Here is a 16,918-nt window from a genome sequence, read left to right as displayed (position 1 = left end):
GTAAGAATGATAAAATAATGCATTGGCGACTGATATCAGAAAATCTCGCGCCGCTTTTGAGTCGAAAATATCGTCTGCTAAAGACGTCGGCTCTCGGCGCCGTATGCTCGTTCGTTGGCGCAGTTGGCATCGCGGCCGCTTGCGCCATCTCTTGCCTCCCGTGCGAAACGGCGCCGTATTGTTTGAAGACCTTTCGCGTCGCCGCATTTCCATAGGAGCTAAGCCTTTTTCTTTCTTAACTTTTTCCTCAAGTAAGTTCGCTCTTTGCAAATTTTACAAAAACAATGCACCATCTCTGGGCAACGCTGTACAAAGTCGTAGAGCGATAGGCACTCCTTGATACACCCAGTATAGCATAAGGTGGGAAATGCTTACCATGCTTCCTTGCCGCTGCTTCAGATTTACGAGTGATTTCAGCAGATTTTATTATTCGAGGCTTTAGCGCACGCCACTTATTTTAAGAAAAGAAACACGTACACACAGACAAAACAGTAAGATTCTTTTTTGCAGAAAAAAAATCGAAGACACAAAAAAAAACAGGTTTTGCATTTGCTTAGTTTATTGTCAGCTCTTAGACACCACACATACCACACACGTACAGACTGATTATTAAATATACGCTTTCGTCGTTACATCTTTCACATCAGAGGAACACAGTTATAGATGAGCCGTCTGACGTTTGGGGCGTTCGCTTTTGAACAGCAGTTTGTGAGGTCGGTAGGCTGTAACAGGAGACTCAGCGCGGTGGCGCACAGAAGCTCGTCAACATAGCTCTGCTAAAGATGCCGAAAGTCTGCGTGACGACGCATGTACGCTCGCGAACAGTTTGTCAACATTCACATTCAGCCTGTTGGCCGTTATAGTTCAAAGACAGGGCAAACAGGCAGTCAAGCAAACAAACAACACTCATAGCGGTGTGCACTATATATATATATATATGTGTGTGTGTGTATATATAGCGCGCCAAGCAACACGTGATCGTGTTCACGACGTTCAATATAGAAATACAATTTTTCGACATCACACTGTTCGGCGAAAGCCGGCTCTCTTCTCTCGCAAGGCAACTCAGTTCAAGAACACGGCAAACTGGGGTAGGCTTCCGAAGAAACAATGTTTACATATATACATATCAACGTTAACTGCTTGTTTAAAATTCGACTTTCGGTCGCCCTTCGCTGCTGCGTTCCTTCTGTGTCGTGCATTTGTGTTTGGTGCAACGATGTCGTCCTTGTTAGACAACATACAAGAAGAAGGACCCAAGTAGACATTTGTTTGTCGACACTGCTGGACTTTGTCAAATGTCTTAGCTCGTAACGGACATATTTATAAGCTGACGCATGAATTGGCATCCGTTGTTCAACGAGAAAATTACAGTTTCATGGCCGCCAGCCATGATAACATATACAACATCAAAGATCCGTAACAGGGGCTACAGAAGACACATGACCCTGCACCCATTGACTGTGCGCCTAACAATGTCGCCTTGACCTTCTTGTTTTTGTGTTGGTGTGTCTATCTGGCCTTTTGAAACAGGCGCATGCAAACGCTTACATTGTTGTTTTTGGTCGTGTTACTTATGCTTATCGGGTGTTTTTTTTTATATGTGCATATGGGCGAATGGACAAGCGCATTTTGAAAAGTGTGAAATTAAAAAGACCTCCTGATGCAGGAGGATGAATTGTGAAATCAAAGCAAAAATATCAATAACACCTGACCCCTCCCCTATTCACGCATTCTAACTACAAATCAATATTACGCGTTACAATCTCACTAGTAAATGTAAATATAACAAAAAATGTGAAACATTGTAATGGTGCGTTGATTGCTTTTAAATTCGGTTGGTAAGTTCTTAGCCAAGAGAAAACGCTTGTTGTTATTTAGTTTTGCGGGCACTGCTTCCAGGAGACTGTAAGAATTGATTGATTGATTGATAGGTTGGTTGATTGATTGAAGCACGTCTTTATTCAATAAATACTGCTCTGCTCGTTTCCGTTGACATCTGAAGATAGAATAATAGAAAGAAAAACCATGTCCCCTCTTCCGCCATCGTCATTGACAAAAGGTCTCCAGAGACTTCTGGAAGTTACGTGTATTTCCATATGGTATACACGACTACACAAAAACAATGACTCCTTTACCGCGAGGGGTAACCGCAGCTGTCATAGCACCTTCACATGTTTTTTGTTTTGTTTTTGTTTTTCAATATATTTTGTGTGTGTCAAGATCACCCCTGAGGCTTCTTGCACCCTGTGAAGATCGCGATGATTCCAGAGTAACTACCCTCCTGGTCGCGCCTAGGTTGTCAGACCGAGGGCACAACCAGATCTACGCATAGGCCTTCTTACTACCTGTCTTCTAGCCGTGTTTCAGCATTCTATACCAGTCTTAGTTCGTGGCGACGTCATGCTTAAAGACGTAAAAACACTCATACACCCACAAAGTCTCACATACACATATACACACATCGCGCGCAGAGATAACAATTTGGTTTAGCTTGTTTCCGGAGTCCAAAAAGACACCAGGCACCGACGTCCGGGGAGCTCACAGTTTTCGCCGGGAACTACTACTACGGTGCCTGAAACGCGTTTCCGACTGGTGAGTTTAACTGCTTATATCCCGCCTATGTATCAAAAGCGGTCCCCAAAAAGTTCAACAAATGACGTCACCAAAAATTGGGGTCTCATGCTGTCGAACGTCGCGATCCTGGCCTCCTGACACCTTTTTGTTTCTCTTCCACGGTTAGATGCTTCCTAGGTTTCTCGTTCCGGTCTCGGGTAATTCAACAAAATAACGCTAGACGTCCTGGCAAAAAGTACGAGCAAACGGCGTCCCAACCTCTGGCTGCTAAAGCTTCCGTAAACTGTCAAGCTAAGGCAGCTACCAACACCAGAACAGGCGTCTGCCAGATCCACCAACGCTGCCGTGACACCGCCAGGATCGCGGCACGACAACATGACACTTGTATGACGCCATCTGGCGGAAATCGAGGGACCACTTTTTCGGACGTGGTAAACGCATCAGTCGGAGGATCGTTCCAGGCATCATGCTACTACATGTACGCCACGATGTCTTCAATCTCGCAAAGATTGATCCAGAGGATAGGACAACGAACCTTGTCCACGTGCCTCATTTTTTTTTTGTTTTTTCTGAGAAGCATTAGCATCAACAAAGGACACTTGGTTCCACAAGAGACTTTCTTCCCTCCGGCGGCCTCAAAAAGGGAAAAGGGCCTTGCAAAATTACGACAGAGCGCGGGCAGCACTGCAGTGCGCCAAAGGGGTTACGAAATAGTAGAGCGTGTGGAAGACGAAGGAACAAAATAAAATAGACAAGGGAACCAAGGGATTGATCGAAGCGAGTCAGGCTGCACCAAAGCACTTCAAGTCAAGCCCGAGAGAACTACAAAAGTTAGAGTTTTTTTTTTTTTTTATTGTTTCGTCAGGGGAGGGATTGGGAATGCAGTTGGCTGAAATCTAGTTGCAGACGTTGATGCCCTTCCAAGGTGTTGCTCTCCTTCAAAGGGAATTAGTCTGTAGGGTAAGATACGTCATTGCGAAGTCAGGCCTACGGCAGCGAAGGCAGTAGCGAATCGAATTAGCGGGAATTTAAAACGAGCGTCAGCGCGTAGTACCTTACCCTAAAGATTTTCTCTCGGTGGCCGGCGTGATTACATCTACGACCGTGACGTGGGTCAGTATTGGCACGAAGTGCTGTTTGTTGCTCACAAGTTGGCGAGTAATCGTTCGGGAACCTTCTGATCTGCTAGATAACAGAAAGTATAAAACAGAGAGAGGACGAAACACAGACGAGTACATTTTCGTCCTCTCTTCGTCCTCTCTCTGTTTTATACTTTCTGTTATCTAGCACATCGTACCAACACGCTCGTTAGGAATATAACTTCTGATCTGCCTCTCCTCAATACCCAAATTGGTCGAAGGTGGATTTTGACTGAGAAATCTACGCGGCGTTACTTTGGCATTGGCAAACGGTGTAGACTGACCCCAATTAATCCTCTATACTGTCGCATAAATGACCACGCGATAGATTGCTTGGCGCATAGCTAATGTTTGTATTACACGTTTAAAAAAAAAGCGAAGAAATGTAACTGGCTCCGAGATACGTGCTACTGCTTCGTGATGGTAGGTGTACAACCACGACTCCAATATTTGATTAAAATGGGTTTAACGGTATTTCAACAGTACAACGAATATGTATTTTGTAATGCCGGGAACTCAAATCCTTCAAATTCCTCAATTTAATCGCGTCGGTATCTTGCAGTGGTTTCTTCAGGAGGAACCTCTATTTTAGTCCACGCTAGCTAACGCAGCAGGTAAACAAGAAAGAAAAATATTATAACCTTCTTTTTCACAGAGGTAATGATATCGTACGTAACAAACTTCGTCAGTCAAATTAGTCGGTCGTAATCTGTCAGTGATCAGGGGAAAATCAGCGAGATGGCGCACAGTCACTGGGGGCATCATCTAATTCTAAACCCCTTGACAAGGAGGCATAAAATAATAGAGAATACAACACACTTCTTGGGTCAGGGTTTAGATGAGGATGTTTACCAACCAGCTCGACTGCATACTGCCTCTTCTTGAACTGGTGACGGTTGCAAGACTAACGTCACGGGAGGAACCGTTGAAAGCAAAGGAACGACTTTTTACTGCCGTTGGTCACGCCTCGGCAAGAAAAAAAAAAAAAGAAACGAAAGAAAAAAAACTTTCAGCCTTTCCACTTTGGTGAAGAAGGAAGAGCAGCGGGGCTGTACTATGTGCCGCGTCTATGGGCGACGGCGGCAACCAGACAACCAGCGAGGTTGCCGCCGTCGCTCATAGATGGCGGTAGCTGTCCAGAGTTTTGTGTCATCAGGTCATTTGAGGACGGACACGATCCTGGGGAAACTAGCCCTTAACAGCTCCGCAGTAAAAAAAAAAATATGTTTTTTCCATATGTTACCGCGCAACGAGGAATCGGGTAATATTAAGCCGGGGTCACGCTGCTCACACCTCATACAAAAAGACAGTCCGCAAACACCAGTCGCAGCAGTATCCGTGGTTCGAATGCCGCGTGCCAAGTTTCTCAGTGAACTCATTATCATGCGGCATTCAAAGCACGGATTTCGCGATGACTCGCTTTTGAATCTGTATGGAGACTGTCTTTTTTATGATGTGTAAGCAGTGTGAACCCGGCTTTAGAGAGTGGTGTGGAGAAGTGTATTACGAAGAAACGCTACGACTCTGCTTTTGCAGCGGAACTGGTTAGCGATCACTCGGGCAAAGTTCAGGCACAGCCTGTCTGTAAAATAAAATGACTATATAGTATCCGGAGGATTCGAGCCTGGCACCAAATGTGCGAAGATATTTTAAGAAACACCCTGTGCTTCTTAAAATGTCAGTGACTATAAGATTGCTCTTGAATTGCAGCGGATTTGCGTACTTGGCTATCTTGGTGACCAACTGAAGTCTTTTCTAAATCTTCTCTAAGGCTTCTCTTCTCCAAGTTTTCTGAAATCTTCTCTAACTGCTGAAGTATAGAAGGATTAGTTATATGTTGTTTCACGTCACCAAGCTGAGGATCCGGTTTTCGTTGCGTGGGTTAGCGATAATCAGCCGAGAAATAGCGCCATTTATTGATTCTCACATATATTTAAGACATTCACTGATCCTCACAGGTATAGTAATATCATATTTTTTTTCGGGCAGTTAGAAAGCTCCCAGAACGAATTTTAAGGAATTCGCTAATGATCTCGCGATATTGAACCTGCGCATGTCCATCGGAGTGCGCCAGTTCGCCGATTCAAGAAAAAATAAAAGAAAGAAGAGGTATGTTTTTTGTTTAAGGTGCCCTTACAAGGGAGTATAACACCCTCGCTGATCCTCGCACATATTTAATGTAATCACGCTCAATTTCACAGGTTAGCTTAATTTTCGGCCCAACACGTATTATAAGTAATTTCATTCAGTCAAAAAAGGTACAGTAGCATAAAATTTAAACACCTGTTGAAGTTTTTGCTAACTAATGACTCATAAGACGCTAAGGGAGAACGCTTTCGTTTTTTTTAGTACATATCAAACTAAAAAGTGGGAAGGACGTGATATTAATGGATGCTAATGGATTCGTGACCTTATGATCTCCGCTTTAAATTCCCGAATGCTTTATCGTGGTCGCATTAATTAGCAGTAAATCACGTCAGTGTACGCTGGAGAGCTAGTCGAGTGGACATTTCCTCGCGCTCCAAATGAGAAACTTTTGAATTTTCTTGCTGAGCCCCGCTCTTCTGAAAACAAGAATAATATTAAGAAAAAAGACGCTTGCCGTATATGCGGAATAATTATTATGGGTAGTACGTTTTTTTGGAAGATTATCTTAAAGACTGCTAAATCTTACAGTAACTATGCAACTTTCCTCTTCCGTCGGTGCGAAGGCTTTTTTTTTTTGTTTTCTTTTGAGCCAGGGAAAAAGGGGGGGGGGGGGGGCAGGCAGTTGAAGAGAACGTAGATGGCTGGGTGTGCGACAGATGCCGATGCTCACGAATTGAATTCACGTCTTCCTAAAAGCAACACGGCCGGCTGCTCGGGCGGCCCCTTCGAAGCAAACCAGGAAGCGCAGGCGAGAAGCGGTATATCGGTCCAACAAAAACAACCTAAAAAACAAAAACAAAATGAAAACTTCATCTAAAACTTGTCAACAAGTTTTTTATGACACGCAGGCGGTGTTTATGGTCACGCCCGATGCTGAAGCTATATTGGCTGTGTAGAAATAATGAGATGTCACCACGCCCTTGGCTGTCGGTGACTGTGCAGTTTGAAAATGGTGAAGGGTGCATCCTTTGAAATTTGTATAGTTCGAAAAGCGGGTAGGCACCTCCCTTCTGTTTTCCAAGTGAGGTGAGGTGGAGGTGGAGGTGAGGTGAGGTTAGGTCAGGTCAGGTTAGGCTAGGAATGGTTAAGTTAGGGACCAAGAAGCTTTCGTCGCACGCGTTATGTTTTTTCACAGACCCTCTCCGTCAGACTACACACAAGTTTGGGATTACGCGCTAGAGAAGTTTTACCTTAGGCATGATTTTCTATCATATTTGCGAATAGAGGGGGTCGAGCTATTTTGGTGAGAACCGAAATTGAAATGATGCACTTAACTTCTTTTCATTGTGTTAAAAGTGACTTTGCTACTGTCAGTTACCTTGATATATTATTAGTAGTGATCATTTGGATGATTTTGTGGCTTTGCAGTAATCGAGAAGATATATCCCAGCAGCGCCACCATAACAAAATGTTTCAATAAACGCCCCCTTTCGTTTTCCTTTGACGTTTAGCTTGTTTGATAAAACATTGTTAACACAGATCAATTTTTGTGAGTTTCTTGTTTCACGATAATAATGCCATTCAATTTATCAACAAAACGAAAAAGGTCTTGAAAATATGCCGGGCGATCATAGTTCTCCAACTCGCCCGCAAAAAGGACATGACTCCATTTTTCGAGCCCCTTAATAACTGGCCACAACTGAACACTTGCAGACTATGTATATATCGCAAAGGTGGTAAGCACGGCATGGTATTACAACTACAGACTCATAAGGTGAGATACTAAGCAACCATTGAGGAGCAGCGAAGAAGACACTAATACCGTTCTTGAGTTGATGACAACCGGTGACAAAACTGGAAAACAGTAGGAAAAAAAATATTTTGGAAAAAACGATTCATGAAATGAGCTGTAGTGAAAAAGAGAAGAACAAGAACAACAACAACCGAACAGTAATCAACGTACGACAGTTGGCACACATGCAACGCCCCGTTTCGCCGCACGGTACACAAACCACCCATAAGCCAATCCACTGCCGTGTGATTATCACGTGACCTTCCGAAGGTCACAGTGACGTGTCGGACGCGCAGTCAAGTGATAGATTCACAGCGGTAGAGTGGCTGGGACGGCTCGTAGCGTCCGCTGCGGTCTGTTTTAAGGCGAAGCAAAGTACAGAAAAACACAAGAGTCCTCCAAAGTTTTGACACAACTATTTACAAGGGCGAATAACAAAAAATACAACATATTCGCACGATCATTGTGACCCTTGAGGGGGAAAATATGAGAAAAACAGCTTGAAAGCTGCCTATCATTGTTTTTTTTTTGTTGTTTTTCTTTTTCTGTTGCCAATGCTACTTAGTGGCTTGACTAGTCGACAACAGAATGTAATTTTGTTGCACATTTTTTTTTTCAGCCATCAGACGAGAGCGCTTTGGGGGTTCAGCGTGAATTCACGAGAAACCAGTCCGTTCCTGGGAGTCGTGGAGCACACACGAATAAAAAAAAATAAAAAAAAAACAGAAAGAAAAAGTCCGGTTGCGTGGCGGGCGTCGCAAGATGGCGTCACTTCCTTGGCGTCACGCGTGGGTGGCGGCGCCACCCGCAGTCACTTCATCGTCGTCTCACAGTTGCCCGATCTCGATCTTGCCTCGTTGCTCGCGGCGGCGTAAGGAAAAAGAAAAAAAAAAAGAAGGGGATCGTGGCGGCCATCTTGGTTCCTCCGGTTTTCGGTGTCGGTTAGTGCAGGGTCCCCATCCTGCTCACTTCTTTCCCCACTTCTGGAAGAGGCCCATCCTCTGGCATCTACAGTTGGTGCCCCACAGGTTGCATCGGCACGAAGAGTTGTAGCAGCAATCGTTGGGTCGGTGGTCGCAACTGCCTCCGCGACGAATGCAGCTCCTCCTGAAAAAAGCAACGACAAAAGAAGGCATCAGCGCCAAGGTTTTGATTCAGAGGGGGGTGGGGAGGGGGGGGGGGGGGGGGGGGGCACCCATGACAAAATTTTGTATGAGGGGGAGGAAGGAGAGGAGGCCCCAGCTAAATGGAAGATTTCAGAGAAGGGGCGCCTGCAGCCCCCCCCCCCCCCCCCCCCCCCTTTCCCTCGGATACGTGCCTGGAAGGCATCCAGTGTAAGATAACCTTTTCGAATGTGCGCGCCATCTAGACGGCGCATACGGCCTGCCCACGGCAGCTTTAATGCAGCAGTGTGACGTCAGACCCGCGCGTTGGTCCATAAGATACATTATATATAAAATCCGAGACAAAAAAAAAATAGAAAAAAAAAACTTTTTTATGAACTACGCATCGGAGGAAGCGGGGAATCCGTGTGAACGTTACGCAGGTGATGGTGATATAATGCGGAGGATTGAAAGCCTGACGTTACCTAAAATCAAAACATGAAACAGAAAAAAAAAATATCTTCACTTAAGTCTTCATATCCGTCAAACCATGACATGATATGGTAAGGACTCAGCGGGATTTATTTCTGGAAGAAAGCTTGTTAGAAAAAATACAATCTTGTTTTTTTTTTCTTGTTTCTTTTGTTACCGACAGGTTTTGCGTAGGAAGTACGGGTTTGCGTCCGGTACTTCCCACGCATCGGAGTGATCCTCGAAGTGCCAATAAAATACGTCGCAGGAGCCGCCGTCTAACACAACGCTTTATTGCGGTCCGGATGGCGGGTTGTAAAAGAGCCGCGGGGCTATCGTCGCCGGCCACAGAGTTCCAACTCGCGGCCATTGCCCGAGTGTTTCCGTCGAACGGCTAACGGCGCAGTGGTAGGAATACCCACGACGCTGCGACACACCGGTGTGTCACAGCGTCGTGGGTTTTCCCCTTTAATAGACCGGCAACCAACGTCATATCTCGGTTTGGCGTCTTCACTACCGGCCGCGTATTTGGTGTGCGTGCTGTTCGGTCGTGGCGTACTGGTCTTTTTAATGCAAAAGCATTAACTGTTCCTTGGAGCAAACCGACGTCATCAGATTTGAAGCCGCGCCAAACGGCACCTTCCCCTGTCCCAATGTCGTGTGAAGCAGAAATCTGATGGGAGGCTCCCATTGGCTGGCGCATCATCAAGGAACGAGGCTCCGGTTTGCTCTTGTGCGGCATAGTTCCAAGGGACGCCACCAGAGAAGCCCTCTCCAGGGCGGCTCGGCGCACGCAGAGCGCATCGGCCCGGCGAGGTGCGGCGGTGCGGGCCTGGTCGCCTGGTCGCACAACCCGCGCGGGCGAACTCCGGAGTGGGTGCACGGCCGAGCTCAGCGCGGCGCGGCCACTTCACGAGAGCGCGCGCTTGGCCGTCGGCCGGCAAAACGTGGCCGTCCACGCCACATCGCCGCCGACGAACTAAGGGAGCGTAAAGGCACGACCACATTGGCGTCGTGGAGGCCTGCGGCGCGACGGTCGGCGCGGCCGGCTGCCGACCAATACCAGTTTTCGGCTTCAGCGGCGCGACGTACAGCGCAGCAGAGCCAACCGCTCCTTACGCGGCTCAGAGCTCGCCGCACCTCGCCGCAGAAGAGAGGAGCCAATGGGAGGTGGCGTAGATAGTGACGTTACGATGCCATGGCAACTCTCAAGCCGGTTCTCCGCACGTCTTTCACGTTCCGAAGGACGTAACGTTGTTTCGTTCGTCTGCTATACCTATTTTCCCCGATGCCTTCACCAACGGAGCGGTTCCTTGAAACTGTGCGACTGTTTTCCTTTTTATATGACGAGACGCAGCCAGACTACCTAGATAGTGACGTCAAGAACAACCGCTGGGAAAATAGGAGAGGGATTCGGAATTACAAATGAGTTTTTCCGTGGCACTTGTTGCATGTCGTCTGTGTTTTTACGGATGTCGTGTTGATTTGGTGACACTTTCGAAAGTAGCCTTCATCTCTGGCACGCCGCCGGGGCAGCAAAGCATTGCCCTGTCCTTCGGTGTTTCGGTAGAACCAACTCGGCCGGACCCAAAATCTGTGCCTTCTTCGCTTCGGAGCGCGGCGACGTCGCGAGATCAACGAGCAGGCTAGGATAATCACATTCACGCTGATCACCAGGTCTTTATGGACATCTCCCATGTAGGCAGCGAGTGCGGTTTCGATGCTGATATATGTGAAAGATGAGAGCCGAAACGGAAGTATCTAAAGAAAGAGCAGACGACGAAAGAGCGGGAAATCCGACGGGAGTTGCGCGCGCGATGGCGAGAGCCAGTGCTGTCACGTGACGCCCGCAAAATGGACGCCAATGTGGATTCCGTTGGAACGCCGGACGGCGGTGCCGCCTGGCGGTGCCGACCGGCGGCGCCGTTGACGCTAGTGTGGTCAGGCCTTAAAGGGCAACTCCGCTTCTTTTTCAGTAGTGCAAAACTATACAGTTCTCTTTGTTATCATCTACAAAACCCCCATGGCAAATATTACGACGGAATTCCGCCTAGAAGTTCATTAAAATCGCTGTCAAAGTTTGACAAGCACGAATCCGCTGGTTTTGGTTGAGACGTGCGGGCCAGACAACACTGCCCGGCTGCATTTCCGCTTCCTCCAAATTCCTTCTCCCGGCACGTCAGCGACGTCATCAAACATGTACAGTATCTTTTTTTTTTTTCAATTTTGTTTTCTTTCCCGGGGAGAGCACGGGTGGCTCCAGCGCCGTGAAAGACGTGAGTGACGCGCTCGGCCGGCCCGGCGCTCGACTATTGATACTACTGATAAGCCGATCGCCTCGTTGAGCGCGGCTTGTGTTACATCGCATACTTTTGAACACCAAGTAAAAGGAGGAGAGGGAAGCTGCTTTTGTAAGAATTTTGAGTGACAGGTTAATCTTCTATAATCTTCTGGGATGAGAATAGCGACGCCTGTGCTAATCCAGGAGGCACAAAGGAGGATCCTGATAAGAGGGGAGCTTCTTCTTCCCCTTGTATATCACGTGGGTGTACATGCTTAGTGATGCCGAATATACAATGTTGTCCGGCTTTGCCACCGTTTCGGTTTCGGTTTGTGATCATGGCTAGAGTAAAATTACACGAAAAATATTTTATTTTTCGCGAAACAAAGGATTGGGGATTGTTTTTGAGTGCTTCAAAAAGCAAAATCGGCCACTATCTCAAAATTTTTGAAATTAAGCAACAAAATTAATTAAGCAACGAAACTTGAAATATTCCCGTCGTGTTCAAAAATAGGTTGAATATGATCCACAGTATTCGTAAATGACAATCGCACGTTTGTATTTTGAGCCTGGTGGCTGTATTTTTAGTTATAAACGGCGCACCTTGGCAAGCGCTCGGAGAAGGCCCAGCGGAGACCACGTGACATCCAACGCAATCGTGACGTAGGTCGTCTCAAGACGAGCAAAGCTACGGCGAGGCTGACGTCGAGAGGATGGCCTAATCGTTCCAGCCACCGAAGCGGCTGCTTTTGTACAAATTTTGAGTGACGGGTTAATCTTCTATAATCTTGTAGGGGGACAATAGCGACTTCTGTGACACACAAAAGGCATTCTCGGGAAGAGGGGAGTTCCTCTTGCCCCTCTTCTCTCGTCGTGGCCGGAGGCGAGACAACCTCCGTCACTAGCTGCCAAGGTTGCTAGACGGGCATTACAAGCGAGGCGTTAGCGACATCCACCAGGTGCTCTTTGCTAATCGTTTAATTCGTTTTAAAATTCCGTTTCGTGACTTTTTTAACGAGATATTGGTATGTTCAATTTGATGGTGCTTTTTTGAACATATATAGACCAAAAAATGAACGCCGAAATTTCGTTGTAGTATCCCTTTAAGACCGACATTCATGCTTTCGCATTTACAATTCCTAAGAAGTGCTTAGGTGCCTTCGGACTTTTTTAAGCGTAAAAGAAACTTTAAAATAACCTTTTCTAATGCGACAGCATCAACTGGTCCCGTGGAGCGAAGCCGGCGTTGTCTCTAACCGTCTGTAGCAGCGAAACGGCAGTTAAATTCCCTTTGGCCAAAAGCACAGCAACGCAGATGCTTCGTCACGGAAGTCGGCGGGGAGCTCAAGGTCAAAGGAGACGCGCCTCAGAAGTAAAACACAAAGTAAAACATAGCAGCGCAGGTGCATCGTCACAGAAGGCGTGGAGTCGGCGGGGTTTGCCGCGCCTGTGGTGGAGGAGCGTGATGTCACCACTGAAGCTCCCTGTGCGATAGGAAGACGTAGCGCGCTGTTTGTAGGAATGCGCTGCGTGTAGGAAAGCTTTCGCATTCCTACACGTAAACAGCGTTAAGTGTCTTCTTTAATTTTGGAATTACCTATACGCAGCATGCATTTAATGTCTCGTTTGATTCTGCCAGCATTGAACTGGTCACGACGTCTATAACTAGCAGATGAAACCTGTAACCAACTAGATAAGGGAGTTTTCGGAATTTCATCAAGCAGCTTCGAAGCTGCCGTAGACGTTAATCATTCTAAGGGTGTCGAAGAGTTTGATTAGCAGTAATCACGCTTTACATCAGTGCTTTATCAGGCAGGGTGCCCACGTGATCCGGATAGAGAGATGTTGAGGGGAGGCGGCCAGAAAGAGCAGAGAGAAGTCGGCGGCCGTTGCTGCTCGAGCAGCCGAGTCACCAGGAGAGGCTTCGGCGCTGCCATCGCTCTGTCTAATGTAAACGAGCGGAGTGGCCTGTATTCCCTCCATTCCCCCTCTACTGAGACGGGGATCCCTTCATTGGGGTTCTTCCTTCGGAGGAGGGGAAAAGCAAATATCACTAAAACGGTGGTTGTTCGGCTTATTTGTTGACTTCAACCATCTTCGACCCGCCGGTGTCGCCGTTTTGTGCACCTTTGCGGGGTTGGGCTGGTGTCGGGCTATGCGGGGTCCTTTCTCCCTGTCGGTCCTACCTGGGCCGTTCTCGTGGTGAGGCCCAGTGTTTTCTTAGTTCAGTTCCCAATTGGCTTTTAGATGAAATTTCCATCTGAACCAAGGATTCAGTTCATTTATATTGACTTGGCTTTAATATCGGTTGTGCCCATGGGCAGCACCAATCGAGGATCATATATTTTTTAATCTTTTAACTTCCTTATCCTAACAAACGTATTCCCCCTAGTCAAGTATTTGATGCAGGTGTGGCAGTCCACGAGTGAAAGAGAGGAAAAAAAAAACCCTGTAGTGGGAAGTTTGAGTTACCAGCTGATCTTCGAGGAGTAGAATCAAACAAAAGAGACTGCTTCGTAAGCCTTTCTTAGTCCTTTCGCAGGGTTCACGAGAAGCAAGAGCGACCTCCCCGTCCCGCTGTTAGTCGGTCGTTGGGGGCCCCCTATAATTGCAAGATATTCAACTTTGACTTCGGCGAGCGGAACCAGGACATCGGTGAAGTTACACCATTCGAAGAAACTTCCTTTCTTCTGCCTCCGAGAGAACGGACTCCCGGCTGGTCTGTAACCGGCCTTTACAAATGCAGCCGACGTGAACGCGCATCAACGCATCCAGCGAACAAGTAGGCCACACAAGGTCGTACATAGTGTAAGACTCGTTCACACAACCGCGTTTGACTGCGTTAAGACTGTTTACGTTGAGCTGTCGCTATGGCAACCCTTACTACGAGCCAATGGGGTGACGCTTTGCTGCACAACGCAACGCAGCGCAACGCAGTCGACGGAACTGCGTGAATGGGCCTCAACAGGCCGAGAGAAGGCACCGGATAAGTCGCACTACTAATGATGCCGCGCCTCCTTGCGGCACGCACACCGCGACTCCTGGAAACGGCGGTGGTTAGCGAGCAAGACACAGGCGGCGATCTGCGAGCGATCGACCGCTCCTGCATTGTTTATTGCCGAGCCATCGATCCCCGTCGCCCATGGGAACAAACTGGCGTGCTGTCTGGACGGGCAGCGTGCTTCCTTCTGTCCTTCGTTATTAGGGATTCCTTCTTAGGCCCAGCAGCGGTCGTCCGTGTGAGGAGGAGAGCACGTCCTCCTCTCTCTCTCAGTGGTAAACATTTAACAAAATAACGTTGTAATAATATTAACAAGAGCGGTGTTGTATTTTTGCGGCGTTTTGTTACAGGATACCTCGAAATGCGATAACATGCCGACGTTTCTTCTATAAAAGCCATGCTCCGCTGAATAAATGTGGACAACTCTTGCTCTATAGCTCGGATCTCGGCCATATCAGAACGAGCCCACTTTGCTTCCGTGTCCGTAGCAAAACGCTGTTTTCTCTTTATCGGCGTTTCATTGGCACGACGAACACCCTGAACCTAAGGAGGCCGCCGCTTATGTTCAGTGATGACCTCTTCAGCCCCATCCTTTTTCTTGCGAGGCATTCTGAAGACTGCCAAAGCACTTCCAGTAACCCTAAGTCGTCTATATAGGATGGATAAATGCGCGGATGGCATTTGCCGTACCCTTTGTATCCGGCGGTTTCTGGCGCTACCTGCTTTAGAAACATTGACACCCCCGCCCCCCTCCCCATTAAATTATTTAACAATTTCCGTCACTAAAATATTTTGCTTTACACATTTTTTTTCACGTTTTTCTAGAACGTCTCCAGCAGTTTTATAACCTCTGTTTGGTGATAGTAAAGTTTACATCCTCTACTTTTTTTAGCCTTAAAAAGAAGTGATTGTACTAGTGACACGGCGTGGCTAGTGGTGGATATTCGGATTGTCGCGCATGGCAGGGGCTGGGAACACGTGCTCGCCGTCCCCCTATCTAGGCCTAGCACACGCAGGCCGCAGGGACCGCCATGTTGGCCGCATTCCTCGAAGAGGTCGGTGTCTCCCTCTCTCTTTTAGGTGAACTTTCCACTGGCACACCCTTGGGAAATGATCGTGGACGCGACCCATCCCTGGACTAAGTCACACCACGTACCCCGGGCGCGTCCATTTCCCGCAGGCTGGATAAGCCGGCCACGAAACGGGGGCCGTGGCTCTCGCTGGGAGAGGCTCGTCCTCAGGGCCTATACTTTCTTCTTAGAGCTTTTCCCTTCCCACGAATAGACCGATCTCACCAGCTAGTTTGAGTACGCCACCGCTGCCGATGTGCATCGTGGGAGCTGTAGTCTTTCTGCACGCACGACAACCCTGCTGGAGGTTTGCGCGAGCAGACTACGAGGCAGCGTGAACTGTCGCGTAAACTGGCGTCTGCCTTCCAAGAACTACAGTTATGGCGGCGTCACGCATAAGTGGAGCGCTTGGTGAGATCGGTCTATTGGCCTAGTGCGGCAGCTTCGGCCACTGCGGGTGAATCTGTCTAATACAGCAGCGCCGATTTTTTAGCCTTTCTTTTCATTGTTGGCCGGCGGGCAAAGCGTGGGGGCGAAACGCCAATAAAACCAGCTTCTTCGGAATCACTGTGTTGCGGAGTTGACTCCTCTCCATCGGTGCCTACAGCGGACTTCGGACGGACCCTACCGTGGCAGTTTCACAACAGCGAGCTACGGAATGTATAGGCATGTCGCGAATCTGCCGAGGTTCGGGCTCTGCCTATAGGTTATAGGGTCTCAATCTTCTATTTCAAAGCTTGACAAAGAGTCGGGGAAAGCCTTGACTTTAATGCGCATGCGCGAAAATCTGAAAACAAACTGGCAGTCCCTGGCGGAGAAGTTCAATATTTTTTGGAAATATTGTTTCATCGTTTCACATTGATAAAACACACTAATGCGTTAAAGGTGTACATCCTCGCTTTGATACACCAACACTCGGCCCTGTCGTTGGGCTGCTGTTGTGGCGCTTTTGTCGACCACGCGAATGTTCCGGCGCGTCACGTCCCGCGAAGCTGGTTTTTGCGCATGCGCAGTGGCCCCACGTTGTGTGTGCGAATTTTTTTTTTTTTTTTTTGTAGACAACGTGTCGGTTTATGTTGTATAAACATTGGTAATAATTGTATTAAAATATAAAATAAACGACTCTATAAAAATAATGTTCCCCAAAATAAGTTCGAAATATTTGTGTCGAAATCGGACGACACTGTCTATTAGTCGAACTTTGTCAAAGTGCACTGAAGGTTCCAAGGTACGACGTCAAACTTTGAGTAAAGTTCGACAAAGTTCGAACTTTAGTCAAGCTTCACTTATCAGGCTTTACGGAATGCTGAGCACCTAGCCAAAGAACGTTTCACGTTAAAAGCACCGGGAATATGTGAGGCCGCCGACGGGTGCAGTCATAATTGGGAGGGGTTCG

At 47.6% G+C, this 16,918-nt stretch overlaps 1 protein-coding gene across 1 annotated transcript in view; it reads right to left on the bottom strand.

Annotated features, from left to right (window-relative positions):
* Nucleotides 1-537: 537 nt before the first annotated feature.
* The window catches only part of LOC115319667, a 50,500-nt gene continuing 34,119 nt past the window's right edge, over nt 538-16,918 (bottom strand). Inside the window, exon 5 of the mRNA XM_040218019.3 lies at nt 538-8,703. Within this exon, the coding sequence (XP_040073953.1) occupies nt 8,562-8,703 (142 nt within the window). The 3' untranslated portion in view covers nt 538-8,561. The remainder of the gene's footprint in view (nt 8,704-16,918) is intronic.

This window comes from Ixodes scapularis, unplaced genomic scaffold (assembly GCF_016920785.2).
Source record: "Ixodes scapularis isolate PalLabHiFi unplaced genomic scaffold, ASM1692078v2 PGA_scaffold4__175_contigs__length_147842914, whole genome shotgun sequence".
Taxonomy (NCBI): Eukaryota; Metazoa; Arthropoda; class Arachnida; order Ixodida; family Ixodidae; genus Ixodes; species Ixodes scapularis.
This window is presented reverse-complemented; position numbering and strand designations above follow the sequence as displayed.